Source organism: Sceloporus occidentalis, unplaced genomic scaffold, assembly GCF_023333645.1.
Source record: "Sceloporus occidentalis isolate IW3139 unplaced genomic scaffold, rSceOcc1.0.p SCAF_199, whole genome shotgun sequence".
NCBI classification, from domain to species: Eukaryota; Metazoa; Chordata; class Lepidosauria; order Squamata; family Phrynosomatidae; genus Sceloporus; species Sceloporus occidentalis.
This window is the reverse complement of record NW_028317179.1, coordinates 69,621-83,927: the sequence shown is the minus strand read 5'-3', so window position 1 is coordinate 83,927 and position 14,307 is coordinate 69,621. Positions and strand designations below refer to the sequence as shown.

The window sequence follows — 14,307 nt, the reverse complement described above, 5'->3', positions numbered from 1 at the left end:
AAAGGGCCATTGGAACACAGGAGCGATGGGAGTGATAAAGGGCCATTGGAACACAGGAGTGATGGGAGTGATAAAGGGCCGTTGGAACACAGGAGTGATGGGAGTGATAAAGGGCCATTGGAACACAGGAGCGATGGGAGTGATAAAGGGCCATTGGAACACAGGAGTGATGGGAGTGATAAAGGGCCATTGGAACACAGGAGTGATGGGAGTGATAAAGGGCCATTGGAACACAGGAGTGATGGGAGTGATAAAGGGCCATTGGAACACAGGAGCGATGGGAGTGATAAAGGGCCATTGGAACACAGGAGTGATGGGAGTGATAAAGGGCCATTGGAACACAGGAGTGATGGGAGTGATAAAGGGCCATTGGAACACAGGAGTGATGGGAGTGATAAAGGGCCATTGGAACACAGGAGTAGATGATCCTTTTCTAGGAAATGTCTTGGTGACCCCAGACTTTTGAACTGTAGGGTATGCATTATAGGATGAGATCAGCGCTGTGGAATATGACGGCGCGATATAAAAGAACACGTAATAACTGTGTGTTTCCCGCTGGTAACCGCGTGCTTTGCGCTCCTCAGACGGCGTGTTTCCGGGAGGAGAGAGACGTGTTAGTGAACGGAGACAGCCAGTGGATCACGACGCTGCACTACGCCTTCCAGGATGACAACTATCTGGTAGGTTGATTGTTTCCAGAACGTGTCGCTCGCTGAAAAGAGCTGCAGAGAACGACATCACTTCATACAGATCCGGATGCCGGCCGATCGGCCCCCATCCGGCCCCCGTCTAGTCGCCCGTTTCTCCTGCTGTAAAGACTCAAACCTTAATCAGTCGTTGGTCTCGTCTTAGATTCAGGAGCCGTATGTCTATCCCATGCATGTTTAATACCCTCACTGTATTACCCTCTACCACCTCTGCTGAGAGTTCCTTCCACTTATCTACCACTCTCTCAATAAAGAAAACTTCCATACACCACATCTAAGCCTCCGACCCTCTAGTACTCCAGGCCGGACATACCGTGGCCCTTGGTAATACCAGGTGGCCGGGGGCCAGGCGTGTGTTACAAGTGGCTCCTACATTTCCCTGTAGTTATCTCCATGGGTTCATCAGAATGTTTATGATCCAGGCGGAACGTTGCATCATTTATCATGGATGGGCTTCATAGGAGTTGTAGTCCCTGTACGCAGGGACTGTCAGAAATTGCCCGAATCCCAGGAGTTTTGCCCCAATCTCAGGCAGATCCTTAGGGCCACACATTCAGGAGCTGCTCGTATGTAACGATATCTGAGCATCCTAATTAGTGCTTTACTCCCTGCTATACCCCAGCTAAAACCCCTGCCTGAACACAGGTGAATTAATTCAGAATATTTTAACATCCTTACAAGTTATGGTATTGGAACAATTTAGTTTATTTCAAATGAGGAGAAATGTTAGAGAAAGAGGCCCTAGTCTAAAATGAGAGGGTCAGGGTGTGGTAGTTAAGTGGAACAGCCTCCCAGCAGAAGTGGTAGAGGGAATTTAAACATGCGTGGGATAGGCATACAGCTCCCGTATCCCACGTGGAATCTCTGTTCTTTTCAGGCCACGTTTGTCAAGAAAACCAACAAGCGTGTCAGACAATGGCCGCTCCGCGTGACGGTCCGTCGCTCATCTGTTGTTTTGCTGAATAATTCTGGTGTTTTCAGGCAGTTTTAGAATTTTTCCGCCCCGGGTGCTCAGATAAACAGAGCAGCCCGTCCTGCTACACAAACACCGGCACGTTCCTTGCAGTACCATGTTACCCGGGGGCTGACCGGTCTCTTCGGGGGGGTGGGGGGGGTGGACCAGTGAGCCATCAGCACCCCTGACACGTCTTGTGCTTCTTCCTCCCCGCAGTACCTGGTCATGGATTACTACGTGGGGGGGGACCTGCTCACGCTGCTCAGCAAGTTCGAAGACAGGCTGCCCGAGGACATGGCGCGCTTCTACCTGGCAGAGATGGTCATGGCCATCGACTCCGTGCACCAGCTTCACTACGTCCACCGGTGAGTCGCAGCCAACCCGCGATAGATTGTAAGCTCACAGGAGCAGAACCCTCCTCCTGCACCACTATGTGTTATGTATGTTGATGCTGTGTAACAGCGCTACGGTATCTGGTGGCGCTTTATAAATGTAATGTCATTGGGGAGGCGGCCACCCCCACTGGTTTCCTGATCATATGTGTCCGTAGCGATTGCGTAACATTACGATCACCTATTGCATCCGGTGCAGTAAAGTAACGCCGGAGATAAGTGCGAGAAATGTCATGTGTTATATATATATACACGTTCCGCTCGTGATGAGATAGATATATATATATATATATATAGATATATAGCTATACATTCCGCTGCTGATGAGATATATATATACACGTTCCGCTCGTGATGAGATAGATATATATATATATATATATAGATATATAGCTATACATTCCGCTGCTGATGAGATATATATATACACGTTCCGCTCGTGATGAGATAGATAGATATATATATATATATAGATATATAGCTATACATTCCGCTGCTGATGAGATATATATATAGATATATATATACACGTTCCGCTCGTGATGAGATAGATAGATATATATATATATATAGATATATAGCTATACATTCCGCTGCTGATGAGATATATATATAGATATATATATACACGTTCCGCTCGTGATGAGATGTGGGGCTGTCGGCCGGCTCTATGTATTTGCCCCACGTTGTGGCAGATGGCCAGTCCGAGCCTGTCTTATTAACAGTGTTACTGCCCCGTTTTAAAGGTGCCCTCCAACCGTTATAATGCTGTGAGGTCCCTTTAAATTTCCGTGGTGTCTGCCCCGTAGCTTCATGGGGGGCATCCTACAGAAACCCCTCTATGTGCATTTGCCCCCCCCCCAGCATTTGTTCCGGTGTTGGGCTGAACGCGTCTCGTTGCACGCGGTATACTTACGGCCTTTCCGATCCAGAGCTGGCTTGGGGAGGTCTAAGGAGACCCCCTCCCACCGTGTGCATGCGCGGAGTGCTCTAGAACTTTCCATGCTGTCAGCAGCCCTCCAGTAATGCGTTTCTAATCAATGAATGTAATAATAATGCTGATGAATCATTTAGTGCGGCCGTTTGCCGGGGTCACTAATGCTTATTAACCCCGAGCGCTCTGAGGCTGTTTTGAATTGTGTGACATATTAGGCTCTCCTATCCAGTACTCAGGGGGTTAAAATAATTGCATTCACCTATGCTGGGAGGGGGGGGGGCTTCTCCAGTAATTTGCCGATTAATACTCATTAATATTTCATGTAACGGGGGGGGGGGGGTCGGCGGTGATGATATTTTTAAGAAGTATTCGTGGAAACTGTTTACTGGAAAGGGGGGGTCTGCTCAGACCCGGAGGAAGCGGTCATGATCTCACTGGGGGTGTTTGTAAGATGGAGACCCTCTGCCCCTGTTTAGGTCCGGGGGTCCGTAGTTTACACCCAGCCATGTGCCTCGTGCTATTGTCACAACACAATACTTCATCCTAGGTGTAAGCAGACGGGATCTCCTTTGAGGTTATAGGAATGCATATACACATTTCTTCTCAAGGTAGGGTGACCGTTTAACCCCTTCAGGGTCCCTTCTTCCAGGTGCGTTACTCGATGACTAAACATAATCAGTAGACCCCTAACAAGCCCCTTAAGATAAAAGTGCCCCATTGGGGGTTAGTTAACTGCCCCCTATTCCATCGGTCATGCCATGTTTCATCTCTAAACCCGCCGGCTTTCTGTCCCTCCTAAACAGTTATTTCCTTCCCCGCTCCAATGGGTTTTCTCTCTTTATATTATTCCTCCCCAATGTCTAATAATCCCTGAGCACTTCACTGGCATGTTATATAGAGGACTCTTCATATTACGCAGCCTTCTGCCCTCCGCATCTCAACTTAACGCAAAGCGGGGGTACATTTCCACCGGACCTCCGGTCGGCGGCAGCTCTGGCATACTTTATATTTCAGCTTAACTCTCACTTAACCCCTTAATGACAAAATGCATTGTTTTCAATGGGTTTAGGGACCTCCCATGAGTTTTAGATCTGGACCGTACCAAATAGACGCGCAACAGGGGTAACCAGGGTCTAGTATACTGTAAAATGTATATCCGTACGAAAACAGCCCCTAATACCCAGCAAACATTCTGACCTCCTTGAAAAGAGGGGGCATCAGGGGAGGAAAGAGGGGCGACAGAATTTGGAGACCAAAGAGGGACTGGCCAAACTGAATTAGGACAATGGAGAGATATGGTGCACGACATTCTGCCGTTCACGGGCAGGCGGTGGATGATGGGACCTGTAGTCGGTTACCAGCATGGCTGCCTCTGGGATACAGATCACCGGCGGATACCGGGTCGGTTCGTTGGGTGGAAATGGGAGGATTAATTGGGATCACGCAGAGCGGCTCATAAGCCCGGAGTGCGCACAGCGCTGTACACGGGTTACGGAGAGGCTGCAGACACGTTTAATGAACTGTCTGATTCCTTTTCTGCGTGATATTCAGAGAACGTAAAATATAACAATGTTGGCTTTTGTCCGTTCCGGCCCGGTTAAAGCCGCAGGAGTCCTTGCCGTTTATTACCGAGAACAGATTGCGAGGCATGAAACCGTTACACCTTCAGCTAAGTGGAAACGTTTTCTCCTTGGCAAGAATTTTTCGGTAAATGGAAAAAAAAATGAGGAACGTTCCTTTTTTTAGACGTCTGCTGGATTTTGAATTCTGTGAAACAGCTTAACTAGAAAGAGTTATTAAACTATAATAAACAATAAAAAGCCATCATAAAAAGTATAGCGCAGGTGAATGCCATAGTAACAGCAGTCGGAGAATATAGAAACATAGAAGCTGCCGGCAGATCGGCCCCATTTGGCCCCCGTCTAGCTTGCCCATTGGTCTCGTCTTAGATTCAGGAGCCGTATGCCCATCCCACGCAGGTTTAAATCCCCCCACATGGTTTGTGAATAAATTATTTACTGCCTCTGGGGGAGGGGCTTCAGAAGCGGGCAGGGCTAGTCACACACAAGGGGGTGGGTCTGGCTGTTTGAGGGGCATTAATAGTCATGGGGGTGGATGGATCTAGCCAGAGATAAGGGTGGGGCCAGCTCTGTGTGTCCTTAAATGTAGTTGGAGAATTGGGCAGGGAGAAGGCGTGGCTAAGGAGAGCGAGGGCAGTGACCCAGGGTCCCCAGGTGACTTTATACAGGGATACAATGATGTAGCCATACTGCATGCCCCGCCCCCACACAATTGTATGCGCCTAGATTGGACACCTTCGATGGCGGGCGGGGTTATAGACCAGTCAGAGGCAGGGGTGGAGCAGTAGGCGGTACCATGTCACTGGTTGCTAAAGTAACTGCACTTCTTTTAACTCTTTGGATCAGAACTGGACCGCCAATCCCTTTACAACTTTAAGGGGGGGGGCAAAGAGGGGCACTTTTTAGGGGGTTGGTTAGGCTCGGGGCTTTAGTAAGATTTTTTTAGTAAGACTTTGCGGCCTATCGGTATTATTGGCATCGGGGCTGTAGAACCCTGCGATGCCCTCATACCCAGCACGGGTCATCCTGCCAGTCATTTACAGTGAATTCTGCAGAGTGAAGTCATCCAATTTATTAGCCTTTAAGAGTTTTATTTTGTGAGCTCTACATCATTCATTAAGATTTTCACTCATCACTTTTTCCATTCTTTTATGGTTTTTACCACTTTTTCCTCTGGCTCTCCTGCAGCGTCACGGGGGTCTCAGACTGACTCATTAAAGATATTGTCAGGTTCGGCGGGTCAGTGACTTGCCACTTAGAAATCGCACCCTCCAGTGAGATGCCGGGATACAGTACCTTAGTGCTAAAGTCTGTCATTTTATCCATTCATCTGAAGGGTTAACAACATAAAAAAAAGCAGAAAAAAAAGTTATAAAGTTTTTTGGGGGGGGGGGTGTCACATGACAATTATGGGCTCCCGGCAAACATTTGGGCATCCGGTGGTACTGGGAGTGATAATTCTAATGCTGAATTGAGTTCTAAAAGCGTTAAATTCAGCGGAGTAGGTGGGACAGCAGCTTTAATCCTCCATCCATTAGTTTTATGTTGTGTGACGATCTATATGCTGCTGTTAATCTACATGGTAAAGAATAAAAGGAGGTCTTCTCGCCAAACCCACCCCAACATCTCAGGCTTCCATACCACTGTTGGGGTGCATGGCTGGACACAAGGGGGTTACCAAAACTGGAGACGGCCAGGATCAGGGCGAGACCCGACCGGCTACCAACACTTAGCTTCAGAGCATCGGGAGGTGGCCACAGGGGGGGCTCCCAGGTCAGAGAGGCCCCCCTCCCGGCTGACCCGTGGCCCCTAGTGTGGCAGTTACCCAGGACATCGGGGCAACGGCCATAAATCGAGACTGTCCCATGAACTAATAGGAGACTTGGGTGGTATGCTAAGGGCCCTGCTGTTTTTGGGTTCTGCTGCTTTGGTTCTTTGACTCCTTTGGCCCTCTCGGCACAGGACGGCCGGTAGCGTTTCAGGTAGTTACTTGCTTAGCAACAGCTGAAAATGCTTTGGATTCCGCTTCAGCCTTTTCTTTCAAGACTTTGTGGCAGATGGCGTCCACAGATGGCCCCCGCATTCCTAAGGAGCTTACTGCCCTCATGCCTTTAATGGCCACTGACACGCAGTGTCAGGCCGCTCCTGAAGCTTTGACGGGAATTAGCCGGACCGGTAGCAGCCTTTAGCTTTTAATCTCTGGCCGGCTGCCACGATGCTGTGCTGCGGGCGATGAACCGCTCTGCTTACCATCCCAGTGCCCAAACTGGGACTCCGATATCTGCCATTCCTGGACAGGGGCACAACACGCCGTGCCCAGGGGCTCATAACGGGACATAGCGTGCTGTCTGACTGCCCGTCAGCGCTGCCCGACGAGTGTGGATTTTGTAGGTGCTTTTAGCGTAAAGGGGAACTCCCATCACTCTGCCCAAAGTTTATTTTTTTAATAAAGCATTAAGTATGTAAGTTCTTTTAAATATATATACATATTACACTTACTTAAAGGGTTAAAGGGGCAGTTAATGTCCCTGGCATCCCCATTAAAGAAGATGTATATTAAAGTGCTCTCTGGCGAACCCTAACCCTCTCAACATGCATTCTTCATAAAGATATATATATGTGTATGTAAAATACATCACTTACTTGACCTAGAAGCTGCAGCCCTGTTGCCGCAGCAGCCCTTCCCCTCTGTTGTCCCCTTGAAGCAGCCAATCAGTGTCAGAGATGCTCTCCCACTGAAATCAATGGAAGCTCTTGCCACGCATGTACATGGGGGTCTGAACAGACCCCCTTCCCCGGTATTCACTAAGCTGGATCGGCGGTAAGCATATAAGTATATATTCTGCCGAACACATCTCCTGCAAGGAAAATAGTTAAGGGCGGGGGAGGGGCAAAAGCATATGGACGCATTTTAAAGGAAACACTTTAAAGGTAAAGGGATAGTTTGAGATCAGCGGCAGCCTGTGGCAGAGTCAGCATTTTCTCTTTTGAAGTGCACTCATTATCCTTCCCCGTCCCTACAGTCAATAACATAGCAGCAGCGTAACAATAAGGGGAGATAACTTAATGGGGAGGAATAATCATGCAGATCCTGAGTGCAGAAAGTTGCGATGGCAGCTCTGATGGTATACACGTAGGGGTTGATTTATAATCATGTATGATGTCATCGTCGTATGATTGTAACTGTGTGTAAGGCAGGAGATAGACAGTGATAGTTACATCGTCATTCGCTGGGCGACCAGCCCGCTCCTGTCTGTGAATATTCGTTGCCATCGTGGCCCCCGCTGAGGCCTTCGTGGCTCGTATCAAATTGTTCTCGGCTTCTAAGGCCCCCGGTGGCCGACCTGATGACGGCCGCTGGCGAAACTCGCTAGAAACTTGTCCCGTCTTTCCAAGTTAATGCTCAGCCTCCCCGGTGAGGTGCGGAGGTGACTCCGAAGCGATGGCCGGACCGGGCAGAAGATAGAATTACCCCAGAGCTGACATCATCGGGGAGGAATAAGAAGGAATTATAAGAATCCCATCCTTCAGCCAGCGATAACCGGCTTAATTTGGCGTAAAATTATTAATCTGACTCCCCGATGTCAATCCAATAACGAAACGACATCAGTTATGGGAACGGGGCTTATCTCCTTAATGCTGCGTCTGAAAACGCCATCGGACAATATTCTCTCATGGACTTTCAAGAATAATTTACTTTACGAGGAAGAAACACAAAAACCACCTTTTATTTAAAACAATTTGGGGGGGATTGGCACTTTTTACACCCCAGACACATACGCATGTATAAATAAATACTGGTGCAAGGTGACAGTGAACCAATTAGCTGGGGCATTCTATTGGTTGCTACGGTGACCGCATCATTTTTTTACATCTTATCATCAGAATTACATCACCCCCTCCCCCCATCTTTGTCCCAATAGCCCCCCGGCTCCGTCCTTAATGATCTATTTATCATTGTTACTGTAGGAAGAACATAATCTACTCATTAAATATTCTCAGCTCCTAGAAAAGAGGGGAGGAAACAGGAACCATCCGGCCCCATTCGGCCCCCGTCTAGTCGCCCGTTTCTCCTGCTGTAAAGACTCAGACCTTAATCAGTCGTTGGTCTCGTCTTAGATTCAGGAGCCGTATGTCTATCCCATGCATGTTTTATACCCTCACTGTATTAGCCTCTACCACTTCTGCTGGGAGGCTGCTCTACTTATGTACTACCCTGTTGCTAGCAGTTATCTGGAAGCTGAGAAATATTTCTTATTTCGAGCTCTTAATCCTGAGATTAGAATCGTGTTCCATAAAACAGATTTTCGGGATGAAGCGTCTCTGTGGATGCGCGTGTTTCCGGAGGACGTCACTGGGAATAGTCCGTCTTTGTTGCCCAGATCTGCTGATGTAAGCCGTTTCCCCCCCCCCCCCGCGAGCCGCTTTCAGGCCGGGGTGTTCTGCGGGCTCCAGAATACTCGGTGATCATTGATCTGAGTGAATGGGCCGCCCTCCATGTGATGTCTTCTGCGACAAAACAAGCCCGTTCCCATAATGGAGAAATTGCTGGTAGCTCATTATGGACAGAGGGGCGCAGGATTTAGTTTGTTTTGCCCCAAACACACAGCTTCGGCAGAGTATATACACAGGAACTTTATCCATGATCATTAACTAAGAAGTGCCTATTAATAATAATAATAATAATATTATTACCATTATTATTAATTATCATTAATTATTTTTATCAATTAATTATTAATAATAATAATATTATTACCATTAATTATTATTATCAATTATTATCATTAATTATTATTATTTTTATTTATAATAATGATGATAATATTATTATCATTATAATTCTTCTTCTTACTATTATTAATTACTATTATTACCAGTATTATTATTATTATGACATTATATAGATGACAGGGTCTGCTGCAGGGAAGTATAATATGTTTAATATGTATCATGCAGCGAAACTGCTATAAAATCTATATATAAGAAGTGAGAATATAGGCTCCCGGTGCTTATGGCTGCCCAGGACACTGCGCATGCGCACTCCCTTCCCAGAACGCTGTATCGTGTGCCCAGCGGTGTGACGGTGGAAAGGGTTATAGAGGCACCCAGCAGCCATGTTTTTAGTCTTTACGTGGTTTAGGTAATGGGTGGGGGGCAGATTTGACATTTCACCTATACATTTCTGAGCCAATAGCATGATGTATAGGTGAAGAGTCGCCCCCCACAATGTGCCGCCTTCTCTTTTCCCAATGACAGTTAGAATATTTATTTGCCAGGAATACACAGAGCTGCGTTGCCAGTGAAATAGTTTGGGTTCTAATAATGGTAATAAACGTTTCAGGGTATTAGGTCTGTGTTCTCTCTTTATGATTATTATTTATGTTTCAAGTCAAATCTGACAAAAACCCACCTAAGTCTCTCTTAGTCCTATCCAGAAAATAAAGGAGTACCCCTCAAACATTTATTGGAACTAGAAGAATACGAGAAGGGTTTGGGTGGGACCCGCTTACCGTTCTATAGGGGACGCAGGGACCAGCTAGATTGTAGCTATTTCTACGCAGCTATACAATGTATATAGATATTTTATTTTATGTAGTTAAAAGTTAAGTTTTAACCTTTTCTGAGTCCCTATTTTATTATGTATCAAGTCGTGTAAATAATCTCTGCATCTCCAGATATTTCTTAATTTAAAATATATATATATTTTTCTTTATTTCCAGAGACATCAAGCCGGATAATATCTTGCTGGATATGAATGGACACATTCGACTGGCGGATTTTGGCTCCTGTTTAAAACTCATGGAGGATGGCACGGTAGGCTCCTCTTTCCGAATTTTAACTGCGCGTCTTTAATCGCAAATTGATTTTTAAACGGCAGGTCCCTTTTGTTTTAAAGTGTTTGCGTTCTTGAGGTTCCTGCATGCGTGGAGCCATGTTTTGGGTACAAGTTCCATCCCCCTCTCTCTTGATCTCTCGTGCCTTACCAGATACTGCCTGATACAGCTCAGAGTAGACCACGGTTCTTCTCAAAGGTACCTAGTTGTAAGGTTAAAACTAAAAATAGTAGTATAAAATAAATTAAAAATAAGGAGTACAAAAATAAATAAAACATAAAAAAATAAAAATAAGGATTTAAAAAAATAAATAAAAATAAATTAAAAATAAGGAATTAAAAAATAAAATAAAAATAAATTAAAAACAAGGAATTAAAAACTAATAAAAAAAAATGAAAAAAATCAGAGCACTCACCGCTTAACGGTTGGCTTTTTTTTTTTGGTGCCGTATACAGTATACACTGCTCCGCTGCTATAGCGCTGCCACATTCAAATCCATCAAACTATAAGCCATATTATACACTCTGATGGTCAGTATGTACTGGAACCCCTTAATCAATGCAACTACCTGGTTTTAATGTTGTGGGCCAACAATTGTAATCAGAGGCTGTAATATCAGCGTGAGTGCAGCTCACCGGTCTGCGGGACCCCCTGCCACAGGGGATCATATTGGGTATAATGGAAACTCAGAAGAAGCATGAGAGCTCAGATACAGAGTTACTGTTTAGGTGATTAGCTGGAAACTCAGGCAAGTCTTTGAGTGATTCTGTCTCCCCCAGGATAGTCCATATAGACAAGAAGACCCCCTGGAGAGTTTGTATAGTCAAGGAGACCCCCTGGAGAGTTTAGTATAGTCAAGGAGACCCCCTGGAGAGTTTGTATAGTCAAGGAAGACCCCCTGGAGAGTTAGTATAGTCAAGGAGACCCCCTGGAGAGTTAGTATAGTCAAGGAGACCCCCTGGAGCGTTTGTATAGTCAAGAAGACCCCCTGGAGCGTTTGTATAGTCAAGGAAGACCCCCTGGAGAGTTAGTATAGTCAAGTAACATAACATAACAAGTAGTATTTATATAGCTCCTTTCTCCCAGTGGGACTCAAAATGCTTTTTTAGCGCTCGCTCTCGGAATTAACTGGCTGCTGAATATTAGGTGTTATTATTACCAAATCAACGATACTCATTTATCGAGCTCGGGAGGGTGGAGAGCTGAGTTGACCCTGCTGGAGGGTCTGTATAGTAAAGGAAACCCCTTGGAGCATTCGTTTGGTCTAGTAGATACCTTGTTGAGTTTGTATGGTCAAGAAGACTCGTGGAGAGATTGTGGGTTCCTTCCTACTCCCGTAGCCACATCAGCAATTATCCTTGTGAAATATTCTGTCTTTCAGCAGAAATAATGAACTTTTGGTCATCGGGAATACTTGTATCTCCCACTCACACTTTCCCTAAGGGTTGTTGGTTTACACGATGCTGAGTGTGATGGATCTTGAATCTCCCTGCATGGAAATAAAAATTGGTCTGCGGGTTCTAGATCGATTTGCAGTCGTAATGAGTGACCTCTGCCCTTCTAGGTCCAGTCGTCTGTGGCCGTCGGGACTCCGGACTACATCTCTCCTGAGATTCTGCAGGCCATGGAAGACGGGAAGGGGAAGTACGGGCCGGAGTGTGACTGGTGGTCTCTCGGGGTCTGCATGTACGAAATGCTGTACGGAGAAACGCCGTTCTACGCGGAGTCTTTAGTAGAGACGTACGGGAAGATAATGAACCATAAAGTAAGCATCGCTGTTTTCTCGCCATCTTGCTGGCTCGCCATCTTGTTTTTTTCCCACCATGGATAATGCAACCTGAAGGGTAAAAAATGCAGTAGTGAAAAAAAGTTATTTTGTGCTTCTCTGAAACATTTACAAACTTTTCTTATTCTCAAGATGATATAGTTACATAATTAATGAGGCTTAAAAAGTCATAAGTGCGTTAAATTGAACATCTCCAGGAATGTGTGGAATCGCCTATTGCAGGGGAGCCTCCGAAATGATCCCGATGGGCCCTTGGAGCGTTCGCTTGCGGCTGGCCATGCGCTCGCCATACTGTTTTAAGTCTGCGTTTAAGAGACATTCAGGTCATCAGCATGAAATGTTCCTTTCTTGTCCCGAACCTGTGTCCCTTACTCCTTACTCCTCCTACGAGGGCTGTCAGAGCCAATCACCTTCCATTTAACGGAAGGAGCAGCTTAATACGGTGGGTGAACCAATCAAATCATGTAATAGATAGGCTTCTATAACTAGCTCGCTGGATCAGTGATACTTTATTTCGATCCGAAATGTCATTATATTGTTTTTTTTTCTCTCTCTCATGTTTTAAATGATATCATGTAACATGCGTTGAAAATATAAAATGTTACCGATACAAAACATTAACACGCAGCAAGCAGGGAAACGTTAATGCTCTTTTTATGCTGCTATGGCAACCTCATAGTAGCCTTTTGGTACCATGTGACCACAAGGCAGTAATATGCCATAAGGGAATCACCAATTCCGGGCAGGTTTTAATTCAGAAACGATATCATTATTGTCCCGTTATTACACGAATTATACCGGAGTCTAATTAAGCAGGATAGGCATTGCAGCTCAAAAGAGATAATTCCCTGCTTGACCACAGCTGGAATGTTGTGCACAGTAACCAGTTCTCACCCGTTTGTCCCACCTTGCTTTGTCCTCAAGGAGCGGTTCCAGTTTCCAACTCAATTAGCGGACGTCTCCGAAAACGCCAAGGACTTAATCCGAAGGCTGATATGCAGCAGGGAGCACCGGCTGGGTCAGAACGGCATCGAAGACTTTAAGAATCACCCGTTCTTCGCCGGCATCGACTGGGAGAACATCCGCAACTGCGAAGCGCCTTATATCCCCGACGTCAGCAGCCCGACAGACACGTCCAACTTCGACGTTGATGACGACTGCTTGAAGAACTGCGTAAGTCCAAGTCCGTCTGTCCTGCTCGGGATAATGAAGCTGCCTCGTATAGCAAACGCCATAATACATTTATTGTGTGTAGCCACCACAAACCTAATTCTATACCTGCCAACAGTCCCGTATTTCCCGGGGGAGTCCCTAGCGTTGATCCCTATCCCACCTGGGTGTTCCCAAGCTGTACAGCGTCTCTTCACGGTGCCATGAAGGCAGATGCAGGGGTGGCCGGTTACAGATCGTCTTGTTTCTGGTGATATTGTAGGGCAGTAGCGGATTTTTAAGTTCTATTTTACTATATTTTCCCCTGTAAAACAAGAGAAACAAAAATCTTTACGCGGCACGACAGCAAACTGGCCGGCGCTTGGGGTAGATCTGGCTTGGATTTGGGACAGGAGCGCAACAAAGTTTTTTTTGTTTTGTTCGGCTGATCATTACAATCACTGCCTCATCCGGTTACAGAATCTCCGCTTGGCTCCGCCGCGCAGCCGCTTGGAAGCAGATGGGGTTGAAAAATCTTCCTTCCAGTTTTAAACATCTGGACTGATGAGAAGCCCACGAGCTAAAACTGCCCTGAAATTAACTTATTTAACTCTAAATCCCTTTTCCAATGGCCATGCTGTGTATTCCTAGCTAAAAACTACCGTAGAAATTTCCTGGCTTTTGAAAGAAAAGCAGATTTTGTATTAAAATAACATGAAATGGATTAGAATTCCAGCGCAGACGGGGTTAATGTTGTAAATGACTATTTTAGCTGGAAACTCCTGTGTTCCAATGGCCTTTTATCACTCCCATCAGTCATGGGTTCCAATGGCCCTTTATCACTCCCGTGTTCCAATGGCCCTTTATCACTCCCATCACTCCTGGGTTCCAATGGCCCTTTATCACTCCCGTGTTCCAATGACCCTTTATCACTCCCATCACTCCCGTGTTCCAATGGCCCTTT

The 14,307-nt window shown here is 46.0% G+C and overlaps 1 protein-coding gene across 2 annotated transcripts in view; it reads left to right on the top strand.

The window, feature by feature from the left end:
• LOC149278144 (serine/threonine-protein kinase MRCK alpha-like) overlaps positions 1-14,307 on the top strand; it is an 81,094-nt gene that overhangs the window by 31,679 nt on the left and 35,108 nt on the right. For both annotated transcript variants that reach the window (XM_089502295.1, XM_089502294.1), the window contains exons 4-8: positions 585-680; positions 1,879-2,027; positions 10,295-10,388; positions 11,973-12,173; positions 13,119-13,367. In XM_089502295.1, the coding sequence (XP_089358421.1) occupies positions 585-680; positions 1,879-2,027; positions 10,295-10,388; positions 11,973-12,173; positions 13,119-13,367 (789 nt within the window). The remainder of the gene's footprint in view (positions 1-584; positions 681-1,878; positions 2,028-10,294; positions 10,389-11,972; positions 12,174-13,118; positions 13,368-14,307) is intronic.